We start from the raw sequence: 25,219 nt of genomic DNA, 5'->3' as shown, positions 1-25,219 counted from the left end.
CTCTGTCAGCATGATTGAAACCATCCCTGCTTGTTTTTTAGACAAAACAGACACGACTCTTTCATCGCATCAAACCTTCATCATGAGCCAGAGCAGTTCTGGGAGTAATTGGGATGTCAGGCAGTTTGTCGAGTCGTGCATACCGTGGAATATCACGGAAGAGTAACTGCACACAAGGATTTCATCTCTGTGGTTAACGCGCAGTATCGCAGGAGTGGTGCAAAAAACAGTTGCCCAACGACTTCAAAATGTAGAAACACGTTTTGTGGAATAACAGTCTGATGGAAGTGTCTGTAGGTTTCATTGGAACACCACTGAGAGAATGTCTACAAAATATGAAAACTAGGGGACGTATTAAGTGAGGAATGGTAGAAACTTGTAACAGATGTTAGAGTAAGGGTCACGGCTGTGATTAGGGCACTGGGGGACCCTATAGAGTATTCAATTGCTGCACACCGTGGCTTGTTGTGCAATGTTATTAAAATTGTGTCTCTCCCTTGACTTTCGTTAGATAAGTGGACTATGTTCATGTCCATTGAGGTTCAATTATTTTTTCTAATTTTGGGTCTTTCTTCATGAAAGTTATTTCTTGAATCGGTTTCATCTTTTGGCTGATTAAGTTAGGTATTCAGGCCACTTTCGTCCTTTCGTCCAATAGTTGGCGTGGCCTATCGTCCGATAGCCAAGTTACTACCGAACAAAGTATTCATCCTCTCGTCGATGGTCACTGAAGGCTCAAGAAGCAAGGATAGGAATACTTGCAGAAAGAACAAGTGATGTTAAAAATATATGTGAAAAAATATTTGGTAACAACTTGCACCACTACGTTACTGAACAGAACCCATTGCATTTTTCATTTTATTGTTTGCTTGTTTGTGTTTGTTTGGTTTAAACAAGTATAATGTAAAAAACAAGGGTAAGGCCTATCGTCATTCGGAATGACCCCGTGTTTACTCATGTCGAATGATCTTCCTTACGGCAGGAAAGGAAAGCTGCTTTGAGCGAATCATCGCACGGTTTGGGAGAAAGGTTGTCTATGTGGTTGTTGGAGATGGAGTAGAAGAGGAACAGGCTGCAAAAAAGGTAAAAAATAAATTCTGCTTTGAATTCCCTCCGAGCCATCTATTTATTACGTCTGCATGGGGTTGGAGGGGAGGGGATCTAAACGAAGCTCATCCATACTATGAGAGCCGTTTATCTGTCTGTGTCACCATTTTTCTCAGAGATGTCAAACTTTTATAGGCTCATCAGTGAGTGGCTGGGAGTGTTTTTGGCAAAAAAAAAAATTGAAATTTTTCAAAAAAGAAAAGTTTCTTTTTTTGTGTTTTTTCTTTAGAAAAAAAGAATTGCTCTGTAGTGCCTAATACTTTGTAGCTATGTGAAAGGTAATATTAAATGATCCCCAACCACATTCCGTAGTGGGCGGGTGTTGCGAAGTGTTTTACTTTTAGGCACCCACAAAAAATAGAAAAAAAAAATTGATTTCTTCAAAATGCCAACAGGATTATAACAGCATCCTGCAACGCGGGCACTCTTGCTAGTACTTGATAAGAGGAAGAAAATGGAGGACGATATAGAGAAGGAAGTGTGCTCGGAGTGGGGGGACAAGGAAACAAAATCCTCACCAGCAATAGCAGTGCACTACGGGGGTCATTCATGCTCAAAGTTCCACCATACACGCGTGACCCCCTTCGAACACAGACACAGTACAGTACTCTCTCTGCCAAACTTTAATATGTGATTAATTACTTATTTTTTGCAGAAGCCAAATTGGATGGTGGGAGGCTGTTTCCTGTTTCCTGTAATCTTCCTATTCGCTGTGATATAATATATAGCTGTTTCCTGTTCAAACTTTTTTCCAACAACAGTTGCTGAATGGTTTTCAAACTGCCATGTTGCGCACACAGGGCCATACAATTAATGCACATGTTCTGAGCGAGCATGTGCGATCTACTTTGGAATTTCCTTCAACTGCAGTGCCCGTTGTGTAAGTTAATCTTAGCGTGGGGGATGGGGTTCAGCGCAGAGGCTGCAGCCAAAGAGCCCATGGGAACGGCAAAATGCCAGGGGCATTATATTTTGGCTATTATCCTAAAGCTGTTGGAGATTGACACAGGCTTTGGGGTTTAAGGACCATGTGGCTTGGCAATCGGGACTCTTTTGAAGCAAGAGGTTCTTCCGCAAAAGATGATTGATTTTTCTGAGCCAATTTGACGCGCTCGTGGTATTTAACGTTTATTCATTGTGTTTTTACAAACACCTGGAAACGCAATTCAATAATGGCAGAAAATTAACTGTTTGTGAGGATGACGTCATAATGGGCTATGACAAACTCCCTTTTTTTCGACTTATGGGTTTGCCAACGTGTGGAGGTTTAGGTATTGATCTCATTTTGTGTTTGAGAACAATGGTTTTACCTAGAGATTGGGCATGATTAAGGGGGGTGTATATTTATTATGTAAACATAGGTGTTAGGGTAAGAGTTAAATTGAGGGGGGGGGGGGGGGGGAATTAAGTGTTGACAGTAAGTGAACGTGGGGTGGTTGCAAAGAAAAGGAAGGTAGAGAGTTTTCTTGGAGTTTAGGGAAAAAAAGGTAAAGAAAGATGGGAGTCATTAGGAGTGGAGGAAGTGAAGTGGAGAGGCATGTATGGGACATATGTGGGGTTAGGGTTTCAAAATTTCGCCATATTTGTCTACGTAATAAATGTATTGGCCCTAATGGTGAACTTTCAAGTTCCACGTACTGTGCCAAGTCGCCGGTCTGCTCCAGCATTAATCCATTCTTCTTCTTCGTCTTTCGTATGTAGAACAATGCTGCTGGGTAGCATCATTCGCTAAGGGCGTGGCAGTGCCGCTCATGCAATGCAGTCTGTAGGTTAGGGGACAAATTTTGGGGGAAAAAAAATGTGTACAAGATCGAGGCTCGTGTAAGAGCTAACATTGATCACAAAAAGACAAACTGACACATGTAACATATGATATAGGGAGCGGGAGACAAGATGGGGAGAGAGAGGGAAGCACACAAGTAGAACAGCAGAGAACAGGGAGATCTGTGGGAGGGAGAGGGCTTGGGGGGAGGATGCATGGAAACGGGGGGGGGGGGGAAAGGGGGTGGGAGAGGTATAAAACACATGGACACTGCTAGGACTTCCAGGAAAGAAGTCGGTATTTCAAAAAAGTGGATCTGGGGTGAATTAACGGGGGTAGAAAAGATCAAGGTTTTGGATTGGGGAAGATAAAAGATGGTGGTGAACAGCTGTTTTAAAGACGTGGAGGGAGGATTGGGATTGAAGAGAATGTGGGAGTTTGTTCCAGAGGCAGGAGAAAAGAGGAATGAAAAAGTGAAGGTGAATAGAGAGTCTTGATTTTGGAAGTTTCACCAGAAGAGGGTTGCTGACAGATCTTGTGCATCCTGCAGAAATGTTTGGGGGACAGAGCACAGATAGAGCTGGAGGAGTAAGGCCGGAGAGGAGTCGGTAGAAGACAGAAAGACCACCAAACTGCCTGTGATGAGCGAGTGAAAGGCCCTCAGAATCAAATTTATTGCGAGAAATACCAATGATTCTGAAAGCTTTGGTTTCTACAGCGTGAAGCCGAGCTAGGTTTGAGGCAGGAGCACCGGCCCAGAGGGGAGAACAGTATTCCATCAAGCTGTGGATGAAAGCTTTGTACTGTATGTGGTGAGGAGCTCAGGTGTGCCAAGGAAGGACTTCGCACGACGGAGGATGCTCAGTCGGGGACTGGCTTTGGAATCCAGCTTGGAAATGTGGTTTTCCCTTGAAAGCAGATAGTGAGACCCAAAAGCTTGAGTGACAGAACTTCTTGGAGAGGATTGTTGAGAAAGTAGATGGGAGGGTTGTCCAGTCGGTCTTTTCAGAGCGACATTGTAAGAGTGTGAGATTTGTCAGGATTGAAAGACATGTTCCACTTGTTTGACACCAATTTGGCCATGATGCTGGCGATAGCTCACACACTCTTGGCGAAGGCGTTAATCCATTGAAAAAATGATTCATCAATATTATTATTCTTTAAACAATCTATTCAACAGGTATAAATCCATCAAGGGTACTTTCCAATCACCTTATCTCTGGTGTTTAATTCTGCATGGTACAGCACAACTTTTGTAGAAACAATGAAGAAAGTATATATATTATATATATATATATATATATATATATATATATATATATATATATATATATATATATATATATATATATATATATATATATACGTATCTATCTATATATATATATATATATATCTATCTATATATATATATATATATATATATATATCTATCTATATATATATATATGTATATATATATATATATATATATATATATATATATATATATATATATATATATATATATATATATATATATATATATATACAGTATATATATATATATATATACATATATATATATATATATATACATATATATATATATATATATATATATATTTATATTTATATATATATATATATATATATATATATATATATATATATATATATATATACAGTATATATATATATATATATATACATATATATATATATATATATATATATATATATATATATATATATATATAGAAATATATATATATATATATATATATAAATATATATATAAATATATATATATATATATATAGATATATGCATATATATTTTAATAAACAGTAATTAAATTCCTGCATGGGGCTCGTGAGGAAAATTCTGACTCAACCCGGGACTCGAACCAAGGACCTCCATCACTTACGTGGTGACAACCCACTGCGCTATTGAGCCAACCGAAATCGACTCAGAAAATTGCCACACATTCGGGGTCGGTCCAACTTGCCAGATTCTGAGTCGTATATATATATATAAATATGTAGTGTGTACTACATGACCAAAAGTATGTGGACATCCCTTCTAATTAGTGGATTCGGCTATTTCAGCCATACCCATTGCTGACAGGTATATCTTTAATCAAGCACACAGCCATTCAATCTCCATAGACAAACATTGGCAGTAGAATGGGCCATACTGACGAGCTCAGTGACTTTCAATGTGGCACCGTCATAGAATTCTACCTTCCCAACAAATCAGTTTGTCAAATTTCTGCAGGCTAGAACTGCCCCAGTGAACTGTAAGTGCTGTTATTGTGAAGTGGAAATGTCTAGGAGCAACAACAGCTCAGCCACGAAGTGGTGGGCCACACAAGCTCACAGAACAGGACTGCCGAGTGCTAAAGCATGTAGTGCATAAAAATCGTCTGGCCTTGGTTGCAACACCCACTACCGTGTTCCAAACTGCCTCTGGAAGCAACATCAGCACAACAACTGTTTGTCAGAGCTTCATGAAATGGGTTTCCATGGCCGAGCAGCCACACACAAGCCTAAGATCACCATGCGCAATGCCAGGCGTCAGCTGGAGTGGTGTAAAGCTCACTGCCATTGGACTCTGGAGCAGTGGAAACACGTTCTCTTGAGTGATGAATCACACTTCACCATCTGGCAGTCCAATGGACGATTCTGGGTTTGGCAGATGCCAGGAAAACGCTACCTGCCCGAATGCATAGTGCCAACTGTAAATTTTGGTGGAGGAGGAATAATGGTCTGGGGCTGTTTTTCTTGGTTCGGGCTCGGCCCCTTAGTTCCAGTGAATGGAAATCTTAACACTGCAGCATACAATGACATTCTAGATGATTGTGTGCTTCCAACTTTGTGGTAACAGTTTGGAGAAGGCCCTTTCCTGTTTCAGCATGACAATGCCCATTATGCACAAAGCGAGGTCCATACAGAAATGGTTTGTCGAGATCGGTGTGGAAGAACTTGACTGGCCTGCACAGAGCCCTGACCTCAACCCCATCAAACACCTTTGGGATGAATTTGAATGCCGATTGCGAGCCAGGCCTAATCGCCCAACATCAGTGACCAACCTCGCTAATGCTCTTGTTGCTGAATGGAAGCAAATCTCCACAGAAATGTTCCATCATCTAGTCATTCTAGTGGAAAGCCTTCCCAGAAGAGTGGAGACTGTTGTAGCAGCAAAGGGGGGACTGACTCCATAGTAATGGTCATGATTTTGGAATGAGATGTTTGATGTTCGGGTGTCCACATACTTTTGGTCCTGTAGTGTATATATTAGTGGGGTATGTGTAAGCAATAACAAACCATGCTTCGTACGTAGGTTCATCATAAATAGAAGCTTTATGATTACAGGCAAGCATCACCAACCTGCTGCTGGATATCTATTTGGGTTTATTTATTTATTTTACAGATGCATTTTCACAGTTTATACTTACAGAAATTACAATTTTCAAATGCTAAATGTCGATTGAGGTTGTTTTTTTGCGGACACCTTTATAGTTTTTTAAAATACATTTTCAGTTATGGACACTTTGCGTTGGTTCTGGGATTTTTCCCGGTGTACCGGCTTTGATGTCCGTCGGCACACAAAATTTCAGCTTTCTTCGACATCCAGAAGGTACCAAACATTAATATCAGTCAGTCAGTGGTTAGAAAGAGCTTCATATATATTGTTACGGTCCGCGGATTAGGATGTTATTTTACCGAGCGGAGGTATAACCACGGCCGAACAGTTGTTCCCCACTAAACCCGATTCACCCAACGTTGGCCGTATCGCGCCACAGCTACTCAATCTGGAAAACTCTAAAGCGACCGAATGCAAAGAGGAAGAAGACGTACAAAAGAGTAACGGGATTTATTATTATTTACACACACAAGCAAAAAGGAGCAGTCACGATTATGTACAGGGACATGAGACGCAGGTGACACAGTGAATTCCTTATACAAGCTTAATTACCTACCCAGGACAGAACACACAAAGACGACTCACACGGGGAATTGCAGAGTGGATTGGCTGGAAGGAGGTGTGTGGCTGGAGGGGGAGGACAGCACGGAGCTGGCTGGAGCTTGATCCCGCACGGGACGTCGGGCTGGACCTCGACGGCCGCTGATGCCACCGATCCTGTCGTGTGCGCGGGATCACGGGTCGGATCACGGGTCGGATCACGGGTCGGATCACGGGTCGGATCACGGTCGGAGCCGACGCGCTGGTGGGGGGTCTGGCGTGACGGGTTCTCTCCTCTCTCTTTCTTTTGTCCAACCACTCTTTCTCCAACGCAACCACTCAATGCAACGACTGACCACCCCTGACGACCAACTCAGCTCTTGTCATGGATCTCTCTTTTCAGACTCATCTCCTTGTCTCAGTAAAAGCGTATCTCTCTGATGACCCAGCTCTTTCCTTTGTACCTCACCACGCAGCTCAGCTCAGCCTTTCAGCTCCTCTCTTGGACTCATCTCTCCTCTGTAAAAGCTCATCTCTCCTCTGCTCTTGGGAGCTTCCCGTCGCGGGTTATATAGGCCCCGCCCCTCAACCTTTGCGAACCTCCCCCAAACGCTCTTCCTCCGCCTTCTCAAACCAAACCCCTCGTGCTCGGTTGGTTGTTCGGGGCTGGCTCACTCCTCCCCTCTATGACGAGGTGGAGACACGCCCTTCTTCCGACCCTGCCTCGTGGTCAATGGCGGCAATTGGAGGGGATGTAATTGGCAATGGCAATTGAGGCCTGGCAATGACGAAAGGGGCAATGGAAGTTTTGGGAATGGGCATGAAGGGAATCTACTCTTATTTCACTCGGTGCAATGGAGTGTCATTCTAATGGAAGACAAGGCCTTACCCTAAGACACATAATAAGATATAAGCTACTGAACAAGGGTTTTATCGGGTCCTGCAATGTGGTGTTTATGGAATAACTACCGAGACGCCCTTTTTATCTTTACACAACTCCGGAGGCAGGAGGCGCAGAATAAACAATAATCTATCTATAATTCCAGTAATCTCTGTGTGTTTGTTTGTTTGTCTGTGACCGCTGTTTCTCGACAACCACGGGTCCTATATACTTTAAACTTGCCAGGTATATTGCTGGGGACCCGAGGATGTGCCTTTTCAAGGTTTCATATTAATCGGACAATTACTTACCGAGCTATGTCCAAAAAACGATTCAACCAATCAGAGAGCAGCGAGCTATCGCGTGTGCCGAACGTGGCGAACACACTCTGCCTCGGATGGCACATTTGAGAGCGTATTCATTTATTTCCCGTCGGCAAACTATGTTGGCGCTATGTTGGCGTTAAACGATGTTTTAAAACTAATTAAAACCCCGGGGGGATTGTCACTGTACTCGCAAGCCGTTCGCCGTTCGCTTTGGCGTTGCGAATGGACCAAAACATTTCATGGACCAAACCATTTCATGTAAAGCATTCGCCGTTCGCTTTGGCGTTGCGAATGGACCAAAACATTTCATGGACCAAACCATTTCATGTAAATAGAGGGGGGGATATAATTTTAGATATAGATATAGTACGGGCATGCCCTAGTAATAATAAAGCACACAATAAAAAAAACACAATCCTCATATCTGCAACAATATATATATATATATATATATATATAAAACACAGTTTGTGTGTGTGTGTGTGTGTGTGTGTGTGTAATGTTACCGGTAGACTCCTAAACGGAGAGGCTCACGTACTTGAGTCTGTATATATATATATACAGACTTGGCATTTAATATGGAATATTTTTTTTGTGGGGGTGAACTTACTTTTCAAGATGACTTAGAACCAAAAGTTCATTGGAATTATGTTGAAATTATTCTAGATTTTGTTCATGTGACCTTTAAAAGAAACAAAAACCACATTTGACATTTTGAAGTAAATAAATTGATCCTTGAAAGTTATGTAAACTGATATTGAACTCAATTCACGGACAGTACTGTGTTAAACTTCTGTACGTTTTCCAGAAGTATCTCTTTATTTTGCACATTAGCCAAAAAAAATTTCAACAAAAACAAAAGCTAAATTATGACTGGGATTACACACAGTAAAATTACAGTTCAGTACTTCGTGTAACCCCCAAGAGCATTCAGGAGAGCACGTACACGTCGAGGCATGCTGTTCACGAGATTTGCCAAGGTTTGGACAGGAATTGCTTGCCATGCAGTGACAATAGCCTGCTGCAATTCACGCACAGAGGTAGGCTGCTGGTCCAAGTTGTCAATTTGACGCGTTAATTCTGCCCACAAGTTCTCTATCGGATTCATATCCGGGGACATGGCAGGCCACTCCATATGCTCTACACCACGGTCAGCAAAAAGTGTTGGATCATGCGAGCATGATGAGGCCGGGCATTGTCATCTTGGAAGACAAAGTTTCCTCGAAAGGCTGCACGAGCAAATGGAAGCAATGTTTCTTCCAGAATGACCCTGCACTTGAACTGGTTCAGGTTTCCATTCAGAACAACCAGGTCAGTTTTGCCCCCTGCATGAAAAGCAGCCCAAACGGTCACCCCACCACCTCCAGCTTGGACTCTTGGCACTATACAATCTTCGTTGTGGGCTTCATGCACTTGTCTGCACACTCGGACGCGGCCATCTTGACGATAGACCAGAAATCTAGACTCGTCACTGAAGGTCACGTGATTCCAGTGTCCTGGCTGCCATTGACGGTGCTCTCTGGCCCACTGCAATCGGCGCTGGCTGTGTTGTCTGGTCAGGCATGGCTTTCTCAGGGGACGCCTGGCACGAGAGCCTGCTTGAACCAGTCATTGGTTGACTAGCCTTCTGGATACAGGCACATTTGTCAGTTGCTGCCACTCAGCCCTAAGCCGATTAGCTGACTTGGTACGGCCATTGCAGACTAACCGGTACAGCTGGCGATCATCTCTCCTTGTGGTTCTGCATGAAAGTCCTGGCCTCGGTATTGGAGTAGGGACACCCCTCTGAGCATTTCGTTTCAGGATCTTTGACACCTGACCTTGAGTGATGCCATACTGCCGAGCAATAGCACGCTGTTTCATGCCAGAATTTCGTAAAGCCACCACTCCATGACAAACAGCATTGTCAAGTTGACGGATCATCTCCCGAGGAAGCGGCAATAACTTTTGTAGACGTGCAGCAGTTGTTTTCCACGAATACAGAATGCAACAACCCTTATATACCCGATTGTGTAGCCAATCATCAAATGTACTTGTCCTTACATTTTGTCACGCCACCTGTGATATAATCCTGTTATTGACTTCTTGCTGCGAAAGGCAATCAGTGACATGGTTCTTTCAACAAAGACATCACCTAAGGGTAAAATAAACTCACCAGATTGATATACTGAGTTCAGAAAGTAAACCCAAGTCAAGAAAAAATATATATTCCATATTAAATGCCAAGTCTGTATATATATATATATTGTTGCGGATCTCGAATTACGGCGCTCCCCTTACTGAGGGGGGTTTATTCCCCTCGTCTATTAAGCTGGCCGTCCGAGTCCTAGAAGATATCGCGCTCCTTTGCGGGGTTGAAGTTGACCAGGGTGACTGGTAAACGGGTTCCCAGATACCTTTGCCAACCTCTCCGCAAAGCAGGACGATACTTCTGTTCGAGCCACGGACAAGATGGAATTTTGCCGAGCGGTTTAGCAATCCGAAGCTTGAGCCGTTAGCAAAAGACTAACCCGATTCCGAGCGTTGGCCAAATCGTGCCACGTATATTCAATGGAGAAATCACTAAAGCGAACGGATGAGAGGAAACCCAAAGTAAAGGAAGAACAAATATAATTTATTAATTATGTACAAGAAACCCGAAGAGGAAATGAAAGAAGGGAATATACAAGAAGAAGAAGAAGCAGTGACACAGGGCAGCCTTAAACAGTCTTATATTATCACACGCCAGGACAATACAAACACACTTACACAAATGGGGTGGTGGTGGCGGGAAGGAAGAGAAGGATCCAAGCAGATGGTCCCAGGCTCCGGGTCCGCCGCGAAGAATGGCAGGCAGCTTCGCGTGTCATTGGCGTGCGACCGGACCTTATAATTATGCGGGGGACTGGGATTCTGCGTACGTCATATTCAGGCCAACTCTCTCTCGCCCAGCGTTCGTCTTAGAGGGTACCCTCGCACAGGTCGCTCAAACAACGTGACAATCAATCGAGCGCTCCCTCACACAGTTCGTTCACAATCAGCATCCCCCGGCACAGTCCTTAATCAATGGCCTCCCCTCGCGCATCTCTTGAGAGGGCTTGGCGCTTGCACTTTTATAACCCGCTTAGAAATCAAGCCGCGCTTCATCGAGCCACGCCTATTAACGAGCTCACCTCAGCCCTGGTTGGCTGGTGGGGGCTTACCGGCCACGCCCTGGTGGTGAGTTGACGTAGCCACACCTCATTCTTGCCGCCCCGCCCCCTTCTTCTCCAAGCCTGACCTCGTGTTCAATGGTGGCTGAGCCAGGCAGCGAATGCCACTGGCAAGCCCAGGAACACAATTTGGAGGAAGGCTTCGCCGCAATATGAATTGACAAAGGGACATACTCTTATTTAATTAATACAACGCAGATTCAACTATTGGGAACAGATCCTTACCTGAAACACATACTATTGAAATAACTAAAGGAGAAGCCTATGGTGTGCTACGTGTTGCTCGTGGCCTAACTAGGGTGCGACCTTTGACCTTTTACACCAAAAAAATGGAAATATTTACAGGGGATTATTTATAAGGGAATATTACAGATATTTACAAAGTGGAGGGTTCTAAAAACCGCATATATATATATATATATATATATATATATATATATATATATATATATATATATGATGTTTATCTATAAACACAAAATCAACCTGTAATGGTTGTGTATGGTTCTAAGAGTGAGCTCCAGGCTACCTCGTCTGAAACTTAAATCACATTCCATCCCATTAATGTAGGTGATCTGCTGGATCTGTAGGACAGGTGATCAATGGTGCTCGAGGCATTCGACGGACATGGCAATTGCATTGGCAACCGGCCTTTTTGAATGGCTAATTGGATTACTTTGATTGTGATGTTCTCCTGCTAGTGAGGGTGACCTCAGTTGATGCTCGGGGAAAGTTGACTCAGCAAGATGGAAAGGCACGAGTGAAGATAAACTTCGACTGACACAGATTGGAAAATCTTTGATTGTCCGGGAGTCAGGCGATTGTCTCGTCATTTTGATAGCTGTTGAAATAAATCATTCCAGGAGGTTTCCAATATGGCATCACAGCAGTTGCTCTTTCCATGAACACTGGGTGTGTCTGTGATTATCACACTCAGCCAGAGCCCGCATACCCCACGCTTCATTTAGCTTTCACTGCCCACACTCTTAGGAGCACTCTGCTGTCACAAAAAGGATGACAACTTTTCCTAACGAGCAATAAATTATCTACCTGAACGCAAATGGCTCCAGCTTGTCTCCGGGCACTGAAATTAGGAGCAGTTAGAGGATTCCTTCACCACGGTTCAGGATGGGATCATTCAGGGCAGCCACTCATTACAGATTGCTCCAGTTTTGGCCTGCCTCTTCGCGCAACAAGTTTGACTGCGAGGGGTTGAACTTTCTTTACTCACTCAGCTATCTTCACTTGCAACCCAAGGCTCAAAATGTCCGCAACACTGACTTCCATTAGTTATGCTGCCCGCGAGCAAAAGTACTTACTAGCAACACCCGTGCGCTCCCAGGCAGGACTTCTCTGACATGGGATGAGTGGGGGTGCCTGAGAGTTTTTGCTCCGGTCGTGATGTTTCCTCTGTCGAGTGCTGGGGCGTGACGGGGGAGAGCATGGATCCGGGAAACCAGGACATTCCATGGTGCCTGGCTGTATCGGGCTGTTCTTCCTTGGGTGAATGCAAATTATTGATACGCTTGAGCCTCACACTCACTTTAGAGATGGCCTGTGGCCTGTGGCAGTCTTTAAGGTTAACCCTAACCCTTATGAAATTGAATGCGCTGATCAGTGGTTACATTTACCAGCAACTTTACCGTTTCACTGATTGGCAGCTCAACAGGTGTACATTTACTATCAATGAATGCTATAATTGCTTTATTGTCTTTAATTTGCTATATTTTATCACTTCCGCAGATATATTTACTATATTTTAAGAGGGAACTTATCCATAAATGAACCCAAAGCCAGATACCATAACAAACGCTGAACCCAAAGTCCATGGTATGTAATAGTATGGCAGATAGGTGCAGGAATTGTGCCTTTGATGATATAAGCATGGCATTTGGCACACTGTCAGAGTATGCCCTAAGAAAGATATTTGGCTATAGGGCCATCGCAGATTTGTCCCTTTTTGAAAAATGGCCGCCATTGTTGTCACAGGACAAATCTGCGATGGCCCTATAGCGAAATATCTTTCTTAGGGCATACTCTAACTGTGTGCCAACTCTCGTGCTTGTAACATCAAAGGCACAATTCTCCCAAATATTTCACCTATCTGCCGTACTAAAAATTTGGCGCCATTTTTATTGGACACATCTGATGACTCTAATAGTCAGAATATTTAACTGTGTACCAAATACCATGCTTGTATGATTCAAACAACAGTTTATACAAATTAATATACCATATACCATACCATATAAATGGCGGCCATTTTAAAAACATTGTTGTCACAGGACAAATATATGATAACCCTATAGTTAGGGGTCTTTAATTATGTGCCAAATGTCAAGCTAGTATGACCACAACAACAGTTTATACACAGTAATGTACCAAATATACGTAAAATAACAAGGAATGGAGGCCATTTTGAAAAATGGCCGCCATTGTTGTCACAGGACAAATCTGCGATGGCCCTATAGCCAAATATCTTCCTTAGGGCATACTCTAACTGCATGCCAACTCTCGTGCTTGCATCATCAAAGTCACAATTCTCCCAAATATTTCACCTATCTGCCGTACTATAACAGCCAGTGGTGAACCGTGTAAATATTTTGGAAATTATCTTACAATTCACTCGTATCCAGGTTTCCCAAGCAAATATGAGCAATTTATATGGAGTTTCCCTATCCAGAGCACATTATATTTCCATGTGACAATACCAGACTTTTTTGGCTTAACTTGCAGGATAGCTGATCTGGACTCATGAGCGCAGTCGCCGTGCTTTTGCGGTGCTCAAATGAAAGGAAATAAAATCCAAATCCCATTACCTGAGGTGAAGTGAATTGATGTTGAAACTCAGCGCCAGAGCGCCAGGCACAGCCGGCCTTTCAGGGAAGAGAATGCAGGGGCACCGAGGTGGCGGGTGATGAATTTGGCGAGTTTGACTATGGCACCCCGGGGAGCCGTGCGCTTGGTGGCCTATAGCCGTGTGTACACAGCTGCCTTGGATTGGGCATGCCTCGAGCTCACGAGTCCTAGCCGTGCCCCGGGCCTGCCGCCAGCACCAGCTCGCAGGCTGCGATTTGGTTTTGCTGCCCCCTTTCCCTCCCCGCAGTGCGTTTTACTGCCGGAGATTCATAGAGCTCAGGAAGGTTGTCGTGCAGCTGTGAGCACTCTTTATTCTTTACGAGAAGCTAAGCCTTCAGCAGTTTACTAGTGCTAACTTTAACCTTAACACTTACTCCAGTCATACACTTACCCTCAACAAACTGAACTCACACGATTCACCTTGCTCCCATAAAGTCTAAGGCAAGGTAAATAAATAGAATCAGTATTCTAGTTTCTGACTCGGGATACTTTGCACGGTTTGATGCTTTCATACCAAAGCACAATTGGCTTCTTTGAAAGCCTGTATAATTGAAACCACTTGGACGAAAAGAAATAAAAAAAGTTTTGCCATCATGAAAAATGGAATTTTTGAAAACATTTGTCCTAAAGAATCGTTGCAACCATGAGAAGTCCAATCCACATCACTTGCCTTCTCATTCAACTGGCATTGGTAGCAGAATAGCCATTTTACAGACAATTTTGGGAAACATTGGGTCGGCTGACGTAAAGGTGTTGCAACATAATTTTCCAAATATTTCATCCACCTTTTCTGCATCCAAAAAATAAATCGTACCCTCGGATCTCGATGAACGATCTCCTTCCCTCTTACGGATTACACACAAGGGTGATCGACGTAATTGGTGGATGACATGGTCGCACCGCCTGTGACCGAGGTAAGCGGTAAATCCAAAGTGTCTGCAAGAGGTTGATGGACACCAGAAAATAAAGGTGTTGAGGCCAACGTGATGATCTATCCATATATGGCTTTCACCATGTTAAGAAGTTAAACGTTTTAATTTTGTCGTGTATTTCTCCGTTTCATACTTGATAAAAGTCAAACAGAAAAGTCTTGATAGAAGTCAAAAAGTCGAACAGGAATGGGATGCTGTTAGTTGCTTTTGGATCAGTTGCTGAAACCCCGGCTGTCACACCAAAGACTTTTAAAATGTACGTGTTACTTCCTTGCTTGATGCTCAGCATTTAGTTGATAGAGCATGGACAATCCCTTTGGGTTGGAGTCTATGGAGAGGAGGACATTCCTCCTTATTGCCCAATTGAATGCTGGGAAAAAATGGACGTCATAAAGATGGCGTCACTGAGCCCCAGTGTCCGGGGAAGTCATGTCACTTCCACCAAGCTCAGTGGCTGTGTTTGTCTGATGTCATGTCCGATGTTGACTCGTGTATTTCTCGTGCATGGTATGGCAGGTTTCAATCCCATATACTGATTGGGCTGGCGGGATGGCCTAGAGATACGCACACTCACCTGGGTTTGAATATCAGGCCAACTGTAAACTGTCATCCTGGTGATTAATCAATGTGTGTGCTGTCCCCTGGACGGATGTTAACTGGATCTGTGTGTGTTCCGTCCCTCAATTTGTGTCCATCTGCCGGTGTCGCGAAATAAATCCGCCCCCGTATAAACTCTCCCCCCGGCGAATCTGTACAGGTACAGAATCGCCCCCGGCGAATCTGTACCGGTATAAAATCGCCCCCAGGCGGATACGTTTCTCGCCCCCATCAGAATAGAATCGCCCCCCATTCTCGTTTACATTTCCATTAAATAAAACATATTAGGAATGACTTGTTAGGTTGAAAAGTGTTATTCTAGCCATATGTGTGTGAGCCACATTTGTTAGGGTTGTTAGGGTTATGGTTAGTGAGGGTTAGGGTTAGGGTTAGGGTTGTTAGGGTTAGGGTTAGGGTTAGTTACTGTTAGGTTAGTTAGTTATTGTTAGGTTAGGTTAGGTTAGTTAGTTATTGTTACACTTTTTTCCAAGTTTGAATATCTGCTGAAACATGTACATATATATTATGAGGGGGCGATTTTGTCATGGGGGAAAGTCTATTTCGTGGCAGGGGGGCGAATATATTTCGAGGGGGGCGAATCTGTACCGGTACAGAATCGCCGGGGGGCGGATCTGTTTCGTGACACCGGCATTAGTTGGTGGACGTCAGACATCCTACGGATATTTATGTGCAAGCTCCACCATGAACCTCAGTCATTTTAAAGGAGAATTTTGAATCTTACTTTTTAGATTGGCACCTTTTGATACATTCAGCCTCTGTATACACCCACTCCTTCTCTCCATGCTCTTTGTATTTCGCTTGAACACCATTTACGATTTTACGATATCACATGGACATCCATAAGAAGTAAACTTTTCCCTCACTGGGAAATGTTCTCATGCTCGATGCTCGATCGATTATGATGCTCGATGATGACATTAGGACATTATTATGTGTTAATTCTGAAATGCAGCACAACCAGAAGTCATTCTCATGCAATCGCTTCAGTCTAGTGTTATTCATTTTTGGGGGGAAATTGCAGAATTAAATATTAATGAATAGTTGTTAAATCTTACTATAATTCACCAAATGTCCGTATGTCTGTCCGTTCCAAGGTACCGCAAAAACAGTTGAACTGATCGCAACAATATTTTGGGTGGGTAATCCTCGGACCCCTTGGAGTAAAATAGGCTATATTGTTTTTCCAATTTTTCCAAGTTTTCCAATTTTCCAATTTTCCAGTTTTTCCAAACACTATGGAATAATATTTACCGATATGAACAGTGATGTGGCTTTTATTGAAATTCTACAAATACTGTTTAGATTTTGATGAGAATTATGAACCTGCAGCGAATGCGGAAGTGGACAGATGACGGCAATGTGCGGGTTTGATAATATCCCAATACAACAGTCATTCAATCGTAATGTTTAATCCTTAAATGTTAATCGTGTTAATCGTTTTGTTAAAGTGTCAAAGTGTTAAAGTGTTAAAGTTAAAGATGATAGGAATTGAGTGAATACAAGTACGATTTTGAATTCGTAATTGTATTCACCCACCCGTATGGAACCTCACATCAGGATTTAAATATTTGTTTATGTCACGAATGTTGTTAAAAGTTTATTTTTTATATTAATGCTATTTAATTTGTGATTGGAGTTATGCTGTTTGGAATGAAAATAGAGATATCGAGTTCAAGTGAATGACAAAATGCCGTGATGGTTTCTACTTTCTAAACATGAAATTCGCGGATCGCCATCTGCAGATTCGCCATTGACTGGGTATGGAACAAACGTACACGTTTGTTTGCGAACGGGTACGTTTTTCATGGAAGTCCTTCACGAACTTGCTGTCCATGTCTGACGTGCGACTGAAGATGCTACAGGAATGTGGAATTTATTGGTTTCATGCTTTAGCATTCGCCGTTTCAGCATTGTCTGTTTGCTTCTGGCCGCCCACCCGTGCATAGCACGGGTACCTCACTGGTTTGTTTAATTTGACGTCAATGTTCACAAGGTGATAATACACAACTTAATGCGTGGTATAAGGGATTTGAACCTGGGATCCCAGCATTGTGAGCTATGTTTCCAGATAGGAATGCCAAACAGACCAATTCAAAGTTCTGTTCACTCCAAAATAGCTTCTAGTTTCTGTATATTGAAAGAAGTAGATACTTGGTTGTGCCCCACCATTTCAAATCCACAAGTCATTCCCACTTTTCCGGCATCTTTTAGCAAAAGGCGACTAGACTGATTTGAAAAGCAGTTCTTAAAAAAAAGAAAAAGACCAGGCCTAAAAAATATTCAGTGGATCAAAGTATCCTTGCAAGATATAGGATTTGAGAGGTAAGGGTAGGGGGGGGGGGGGCAGACAAAAGGGGGCAGCTTTCAGAGAACAATCATGACACATGTCTACATTTTGAATGGAACCTGGAATGGAATCTGGGATGAAATGGAACCTGGAACTGGTCAAAAACTTTAGCAATATGAAGAAAAAAGAAGTTCCGCTATTCTTCCATGTGTCTTCCACCTCTAAACTCGAGGATTGTCATGAGCATTTTGATTCACCAAAACAATCAGCGCAAACAACCAATAGTGATGCTTCTAGCATTTCAAGGAGATCCACAAAGCTATATGGTGGCCTATATGGAACAGTATTTAGGAAAATACCTTTGGAAAAAGTTTCCCACACAAATATATCATTGGAAAATTGAAAGTCGATAGTGTAGGGTGGGGACACCTGCCCCCCCCCCCCACCTCCTCCAAATCCACACCTGCATCTTCCAAGAGTCTCCTGTAGAGTCTAGCGCAATGTCAGATGTTGGGCCACCTCCTTAATTTCTGGTAGACATCTGTACATACTCATCATACTGTATTCACTGGACGTTGGGAAGGTTCAGGAGGGGGTGGGTCGTGATCCCCTAAGACATCCCCCTTCAGATCCACAGACATGGAAATATAACCTGCTGAATGGAGGGGAAAAAGCAAACCAACAAGTTATCCTGAAATTAAAGAAACATGAAAGCGGAAAGGTCTTCACTGAGAATTAACATGGATGGCAGTACCATGGAGTTCTGTATAAATTGCCAAAAAAGTCTGTTTTTGACCTTTAACGGTGAAGTTCATGTCATCATGTTAGCAAAGCATCTTTTTACCGTTTGGGCATAGCAATGGATTGTAAAACATATAGAAATCGATTAACGACACATATTCCGACATTTTGATGTGCACCAGATGTTTGAAAATGTCTTTATGACCTTTAAGACTTTCCCAATTCCAACCTGCTCTGTGATGGATGGGTTATGTCTGTCAATGTCTTGGTAATCGGCCTGGTTATACCCATGATACTCTAGTCCCAAAATAATATATAAACGAGAGTATCCAAATACGCTCCTTGGAGCCCACATCATCCAAAAGTCAATGTTAACTCATTCTTCCCTATTGAGGAAAATGTTGTACAAATTGCTTGTGAAATATGTGCATTTTTCAGGCGTAGTGTTAGAAAAGGTACATTTATGGAAGATATAGGTTGCTATAAATCCTTTATTTTTCTTTTCATCACCTAGAATACACTTTTTAATTGATCCTTCTGCTAGCTCAGAAGCAAACTGCATCATTGTCCTCCTTTGTGCCCCTTCCCTCTTGTATCGGTCAGCACAACATGCCTTACTGGAGGATCTCCAGCCACTCGGACCTGCTGGCACTGCATCATGCACTCGAGCTGGAATACCTATAGGACACGAGGTGACGTTAGCCGCTTCCCACTATAATCCGAGACAGGAGGCTGCCGCGACTTGCTGCTCGAGGAACATCAAGGGGCCTGTGTTCTTTACCTGCTCACGACGAGCCCACCGCAAGTGAGAATTTCTTCCGATGTGCTTCTTTACCGCAAGGTGGAGCTTTTTTTATTGATCCCAGTAATATGAGTTTGCCGTAAGGTTTAGGCAACTTGCAGTGTGCAAAGGAGCACGGAATATCAGGCCGGTTGTTCTGCCACGAACGTCGGTGTGCTCTCAAGAGTGACCTTCACTGGCTCTTACGTTAAAGGAACCTGAAGATGATGGGCAATGAAGCTTAATGAAGCAATTTGTCTAAGAGCAGGGCGTAACAACGACTAAAGCTTCCCCGACAAATCCCTCGGAATTTCGATGGACGCGTAAAAGCTGGCACAAAATTCGATAAGCGCTGCACCTTCTCAAAGACATTTTCAAGAAAGCAAAGCTCTAAAACCGAAGCAAAATTTCTTTTATTTATTGTTTCCCAATTTGTGGGACTTTAAACCATCGGCGATGGAGAAACGATCTGGCTGGCACGGACGGATGGATGGAGGGAGATGGGAAAGGGATGTATATAATTTTCTTGTTCCTTTTTTGTTCTGTTTGTTGCTTCCTTGTTCATTTTTTTTCCGAGGCATTTGACAATCATTGTAAACAATATCTCTACGTTTGTGCAGTTGTGTTTGAAGCCTCCCATCCCCACTCCCATCCTAAGTCCCTCACCCCATGACCCTCAATGAGATAGAAAACCTATTCCATTGGCACTTGCATATGTTGCATTGGTTCCTGAGTGTTGCGCTGTGCCTTACTGCGGACAGATGCAATATGATCAATCGACATCTCACAAATTCAATAATTCAATTGGACCTTACATTGTCTAGACCTCTTGTACACACAATCGTAAATATATGTAGATTTCTGAATCATTTTGTTATACATATTTTTCTTCTGTTGTTATGATGTAAAATATGGACCTCCTATAGTGTTTAGGGGAAGACTAAATATTAATTGTTTCGTGTTTTTTTTTTTTAATATTATTATTATTATTATTATTTTCATCTCGTGTATTCCCTGCGTGGGCTGCATGGAGTTTTGCGTAATTTGTCTGTGGTCTCGTGTAGCCTTGACTCAATCCAACATGTACATCTGGAGTGTGATAACTGCGTATGCGCACTGCAATAACTATGTACGGAGCAGAAACGGGAAGTAGAGCGGGCATGGTCATTTGCCTTTCGACTACGAGGTAGTTTGCTCAGCGTAGCTGCGGTATGGTATGCACGTCATTATGGCTTTGTGTGCTTCTTTTCCAACTTGAGCCAGTACTTGTTGTTCTTATTATTCTTATATGGAAATTGTACAGCTGTTTACACTACTGGAAACCTTGTAAAATGTTTGATCTTGTACAGGAGGCTTCCTCGAGTTGTCTGTTGCCGAGGTTTGGTCAACAAATGCAAAATAGAAACTGTCCGCACAATAAATGATGGTGGATTTCACCACAAAACTCAAAATGATTGATTTCTCTATTTTCCTTTTGACTTTTGATGCCAAGACGCACTGGAGCGGGTAAAATGTCTGGCTGCTGCCAATTCTTAATCTGTTAAATATATAACCAGACTCAGTGGCAAAATGGTTAGAGAGAGTGTCCACTCATCCATGTGGGTTTTTATTTATAATTTGCGTTGCATGTTCCTGCGCGTGCCATAAGTGGTCATTGCTAGTCTGGGAGGTCAATGGGTCAAACCCCGGCCAAGCCATTCCAAAGGCTAAATTATAAAATCTTCCGCATCTTCTGTACATGCTGCTTCCTTGGTTGATGTTCAGAATTTGAAAGGATAGACCACGGACAAGAAAGGCTGGGAAGAGAAAGTCTACACCCCCTTTCAAAAATTTCACCTTGTGTTTCCTTATAACCTGGAATGAAATTGCATTCAATCAGACTTTTCCACCTTTATTTACACATCGTATCCCACAACTTCCAAGTGAAAAACAAATTCTACAAATTTCAGAAAAATTAATTAAAAATACAAAACTAGATTATCTTGGTTGGATAAGTGTCCACCCCCCTGAGTTAATACTTGGTGGAAGCACCTTTGACAGCAATTATAGCTGTCTCTTGGGATAGGTCTCTACCAAATTTGCACACCTTGATTGGGCAATATTTGCCCATTCTTCTCTACAAAACTGTTCAAGCTCAGAATCAAGTAGTGCAGGGAACGTTGATGGACAGAAATCTTCAAGTCATGCCACATATTTTCGATTGGATTTAGGTCGGGGCTCTGACTGAGCCACTCAAGGACATTTATCTTTGCGTCTTTGTCATGCTGAAAGGTGAACTTCCATCCCAATTCCAGCTTTCTTGCAGAGGGCAGCAGGTTGTTGTTAGATTTGATTCTATGATTTTTCTGTATTTTGCTCCATCCATTTTCCCTTCTATCCTGACAAGTGCCCCAGTTTCTACTGATCATAAAACATCGCCATAACATGATGCTGCCACCACCATGCTTCGCAGTAGGGTTGGTGTTCTTTGGGTGATGCGTGTTTGATTTGTGCCAAACATAAAGTTTTGCATTTAGGACAAAAAGTTCCATCTTTGTTTCGCCAGACCAAAATACTTTTTGACACATGGCTTCAGAATCTGGAGTGATTTTTTTTGCATACTTCAAATGGGACTCAAGGTGGGCTCTTTTGAGTAATGGCTTCCTTCTTGCCACTCTACCGTACAGGCCAGACTTGTGGAGTGCTCGGGATATTATTGTCACATGCACACAGTGACCAGTCTGCCATAAAGGCCTGTAGCTCTTTCAAAGTCGCCATTGGCCTCTTGGTGCCCTCTCTGATCAGTCTCCTCCTTGCTTGGTCATCCAATTTTGAGGGACGGCCTGATCTTGGCAGGGTCTTAGCGGTGCCATACGCCTTACACTTCTTGATGATTGTTTTGACTGTGCTCCAAGGTATATTGAAGGCCTTTAAATATTTTTATACACATCCCCTGATCTGTGCCTTTCCACAACTTTATGCTGGATGTCTTCTGAAAGCTCCTTGGTGCTCATGGTTGAGTCTTTGCTGTGAAATGCACCACCCAGCAGAGGAAGCTTACGGGAACAGCTGATATTATTCTAAAATAATCAGAATCACTATAATTTAACACAGATAGAGGCCAATTAACTTGGTGTGCGATTTTGAAGGTAATTGGTTAAACATGAGCTGATTTACAATTGCTGTTATAAGGGGGGGGGGGAGGGGAGGGGGGTGCACACTTATCCAACCAAGATATTCTGGTTTTGTATTTTATGAATCTTTTGAAAAATGTTGAATTTTTTTTTCACTTGGAAGTTATGGGTTACGATGTGTAAGTAAAGGTGGAAAAAGTCTGATTGAATGCAATTTCATTCCAGGCTACAAGGCAACAAAAGGTGGAAATTTTGAAAGGGGTGTAGTAGACTTTCTATAGGCACTGTATACATATATATATATATATATATATATATATATATATATATATATATATATATATATATATATATATATATATATATGTATATACACAAACACACACATATATAATTGCCACAGCTATACGTTGTGCGAATATGTCGCCTGGCACCGCTCCTCATGTATGAGGCGTGCCCTCGGGATTGCCGAACGGTCAATGAACAAATTGAAACAGCGTGTGGGGAAAATGGTAATTCCCATGCTAAGGTAATGGCTTCCCCTCTCCTAATGGGATGAAGGCGGCATAAGAAGATTCCCCCATACTAACAATGAACTGTTTAATTAAAATGAAAATGTGGCAAAAACAATGTTAAACTAGCCCAAGATCATTAAATAAATTACTCATATAAAATGGATGGTGAGGGCACAATCGGAGTCCCAGGAGGACAGGAATTTCATTTAATGATCATAAACTATTGCCTCAGCCTGATATCACAAAGCGTTTGGTGGGGAAAACAGTCTAGCAAATATATAAATAAACCTTCAAGCTGGGTCGATAAAATAGGTGGGGGATAAATGTAGGGGGGTTCAGGGGGAGGAAGGTGGGGGTAATGGAATAGCTTCTCGTGGCCAGTGCTAGGATATGGGGAATAGAAGCAGTGGGTGATGATAGCTGCCTCATTCTCTCCTCCGCTCACTGCGCCAAACTCCGACTCAACCGCCAACACTGACCGCACTCCAAGCTGCTCCACTCTCCATGTACAGAGATTCCAATGGCAACATCTCGCTCCAACAGGGCTGTCACAAATTGTTCACTGCTCAATACGCCAGTTCACCTCTCCCTGATCTTAACTTAACTGTCTCCATATGCATCCATGGCAAGCCTTCACACCCGAAGCATGCCTTTTGTATCGGCTCATCCATATGGGATTTTTGTCCATCATTCGCGTTGCATGTTCCTGCCTGTGCATGCCACAAGTAGTCATTGCTAATTTAGGATGATGGAAGCAGGCCCACGGAATGCCAAGGATTTGTAGCATATTTGAGACAATGAGGGGATGTAAAAGAGGAAACCAGGCTTGCAGGACAACATACAGTATTCTATATGATTGATAGCTAACCTCATACACAGACCCACACAGAAGAGCACAAAGAAACTGAAGTTTTGCCTCCCTTTATAAGCACATATCCCACATCAGGGAAGGGAGGTGAGGAGTATATATATGTAGATATACTCAGTGTACCAAACATGAGGAACACCTTCCTAATATTGCGTTGCATCCCCTTTTGTCCTCAGAAGAGCCTCAAATCATCAGGGCATGGACTACACAAGATGTCGAAAGTGTTCCACAGGGATGTTGGCCCATGTTGGCCCATGCTGACTCCAATGCGTCCCACAATTGTGTTAAGTTGGCTGGTAGTTGTTCTCTACTCCGAATAGCTCGTTCCATCTCATCCCACAGTTGCTCTATTTGATTGAGATCTGGTGACTGGGCAGGCCACTGCAGAAGGCTTAATTCACCGTCATGTTTGTGGAACTATTCCTGGACAATCCTAGCCTTGTGGCATGGGGAATTATCCTGCTGAAGAAATCCATTCGCAAATGGACACACTGCTGCGATGAATGGATGCATCTGATTGGCAATGATGTTTAGATATCCTGTGGCATTCAAATGTTGCTCCAGTTTTATCAACGGGTCCAATGTGTGCCATGTGTCTGTCAGTTGACTAACTGTAGTCCGTCTGTTGCTCTGCACAATTCATGACAGCCTCCTTTGGCCTCTTTCATCAATGAGCCGCTTTCGACCACTGGCCTGCTGTTGGCTGGATGTCCTTTGGGTGGTCGACCATTCTTGATACACACGGGAAACTGTTGAGCTTGAAACACCCAGCAGCGTTGCAGTTGCGTAAAAATCCTTCTTTAACCTGTCTCCTCCCCTTCATCTACACAGATTGAAGTGCACTTAACAGGTGAAATCAATAGGAGATCATAGCTTTCACCTGGATTCACCTGATCAGTCTTTTTCATGGAAAGAGCAGATGTTCCTAATGTTTTGTACACTGAGTGTATATATATATATATATATATATATATATATATATATATACAGTCACGTGAAAAAGTAAGTACACCCCATGTAAAGTTTTGACTTTTTCAACATATTTCAACATACAGCTATTTGATCTGCATTTCAACAATATTGATAGATAAAGGTGAAATAATACAACAAATATCATGAAACATTTACATTTTGTAGTCCATTGTATAATTCTAAATAAACATAAATGCAAATTTCGCATGTGGAAAAAGTAAGTAAACCCCGACATTTATCACTACTTCAAATACCTAAAATTAGAATCAGGTGCACCAGCTCAGGTTAGAGAGGATCTTGGAGGAACCTGTCTTATTTA

The 25,219-nt window shown here is 42.6% G+C and overlaps 1 protein-coding gene across 12 annotated transcripts in view; it reads left to right on the top strand.

The window, feature by feature from the left end:
• The window catches only part of LOC137423011 (protein phosphatase EYA1), a 311,146-nt gene extending 290,266 nt beyond the window's left edge, over window positions 1-20,880 (top strand). For 9 of the 12 annotated variants that reach the window (XM_068109764.2, XM_078774781.1, XM_078774779.1 and 6 more), the window contains 2 exons: window positions 983-1,083; window positions 19,255-20,879. In XM_068109764.2, coding sequence (XP_067965865.1) covers window positions 983-1,083; window positions 19,255-19,335 — 182 coding nt within the window. In that variant the 3' untranslated portion in view covers window positions 19,336-20,879. Of the gene's footprint in view, window positions 1-982; window positions 1,084-19,254 lie in introns of all 12 variants that reach the window. The other 3 variants (XM_078774783.1, XM_078774780.1, XM_078774785.1) reach the window with 1 other exon arrangement.
• The last annotated feature ends 4,339 nt before the right edge of the window (window positions 20,881-25,219 follow it).

This window comes from Myxine glutinosa, chromosome 3 (genome assembly GCF_964187855.1).
Source record: "Myxine glutinosa chromosome 3, kmMyxGlut1.1, whole genome shotgun sequence".
Lineage (NCBI taxonomy): Eukaryota > Metazoa > Chordata > Myxini > Myxiniformes > Myxinidae > Myxine > Myxine glutinosa.
This window is presented reverse-complemented; position numbering and strand designations above follow the sequence as displayed.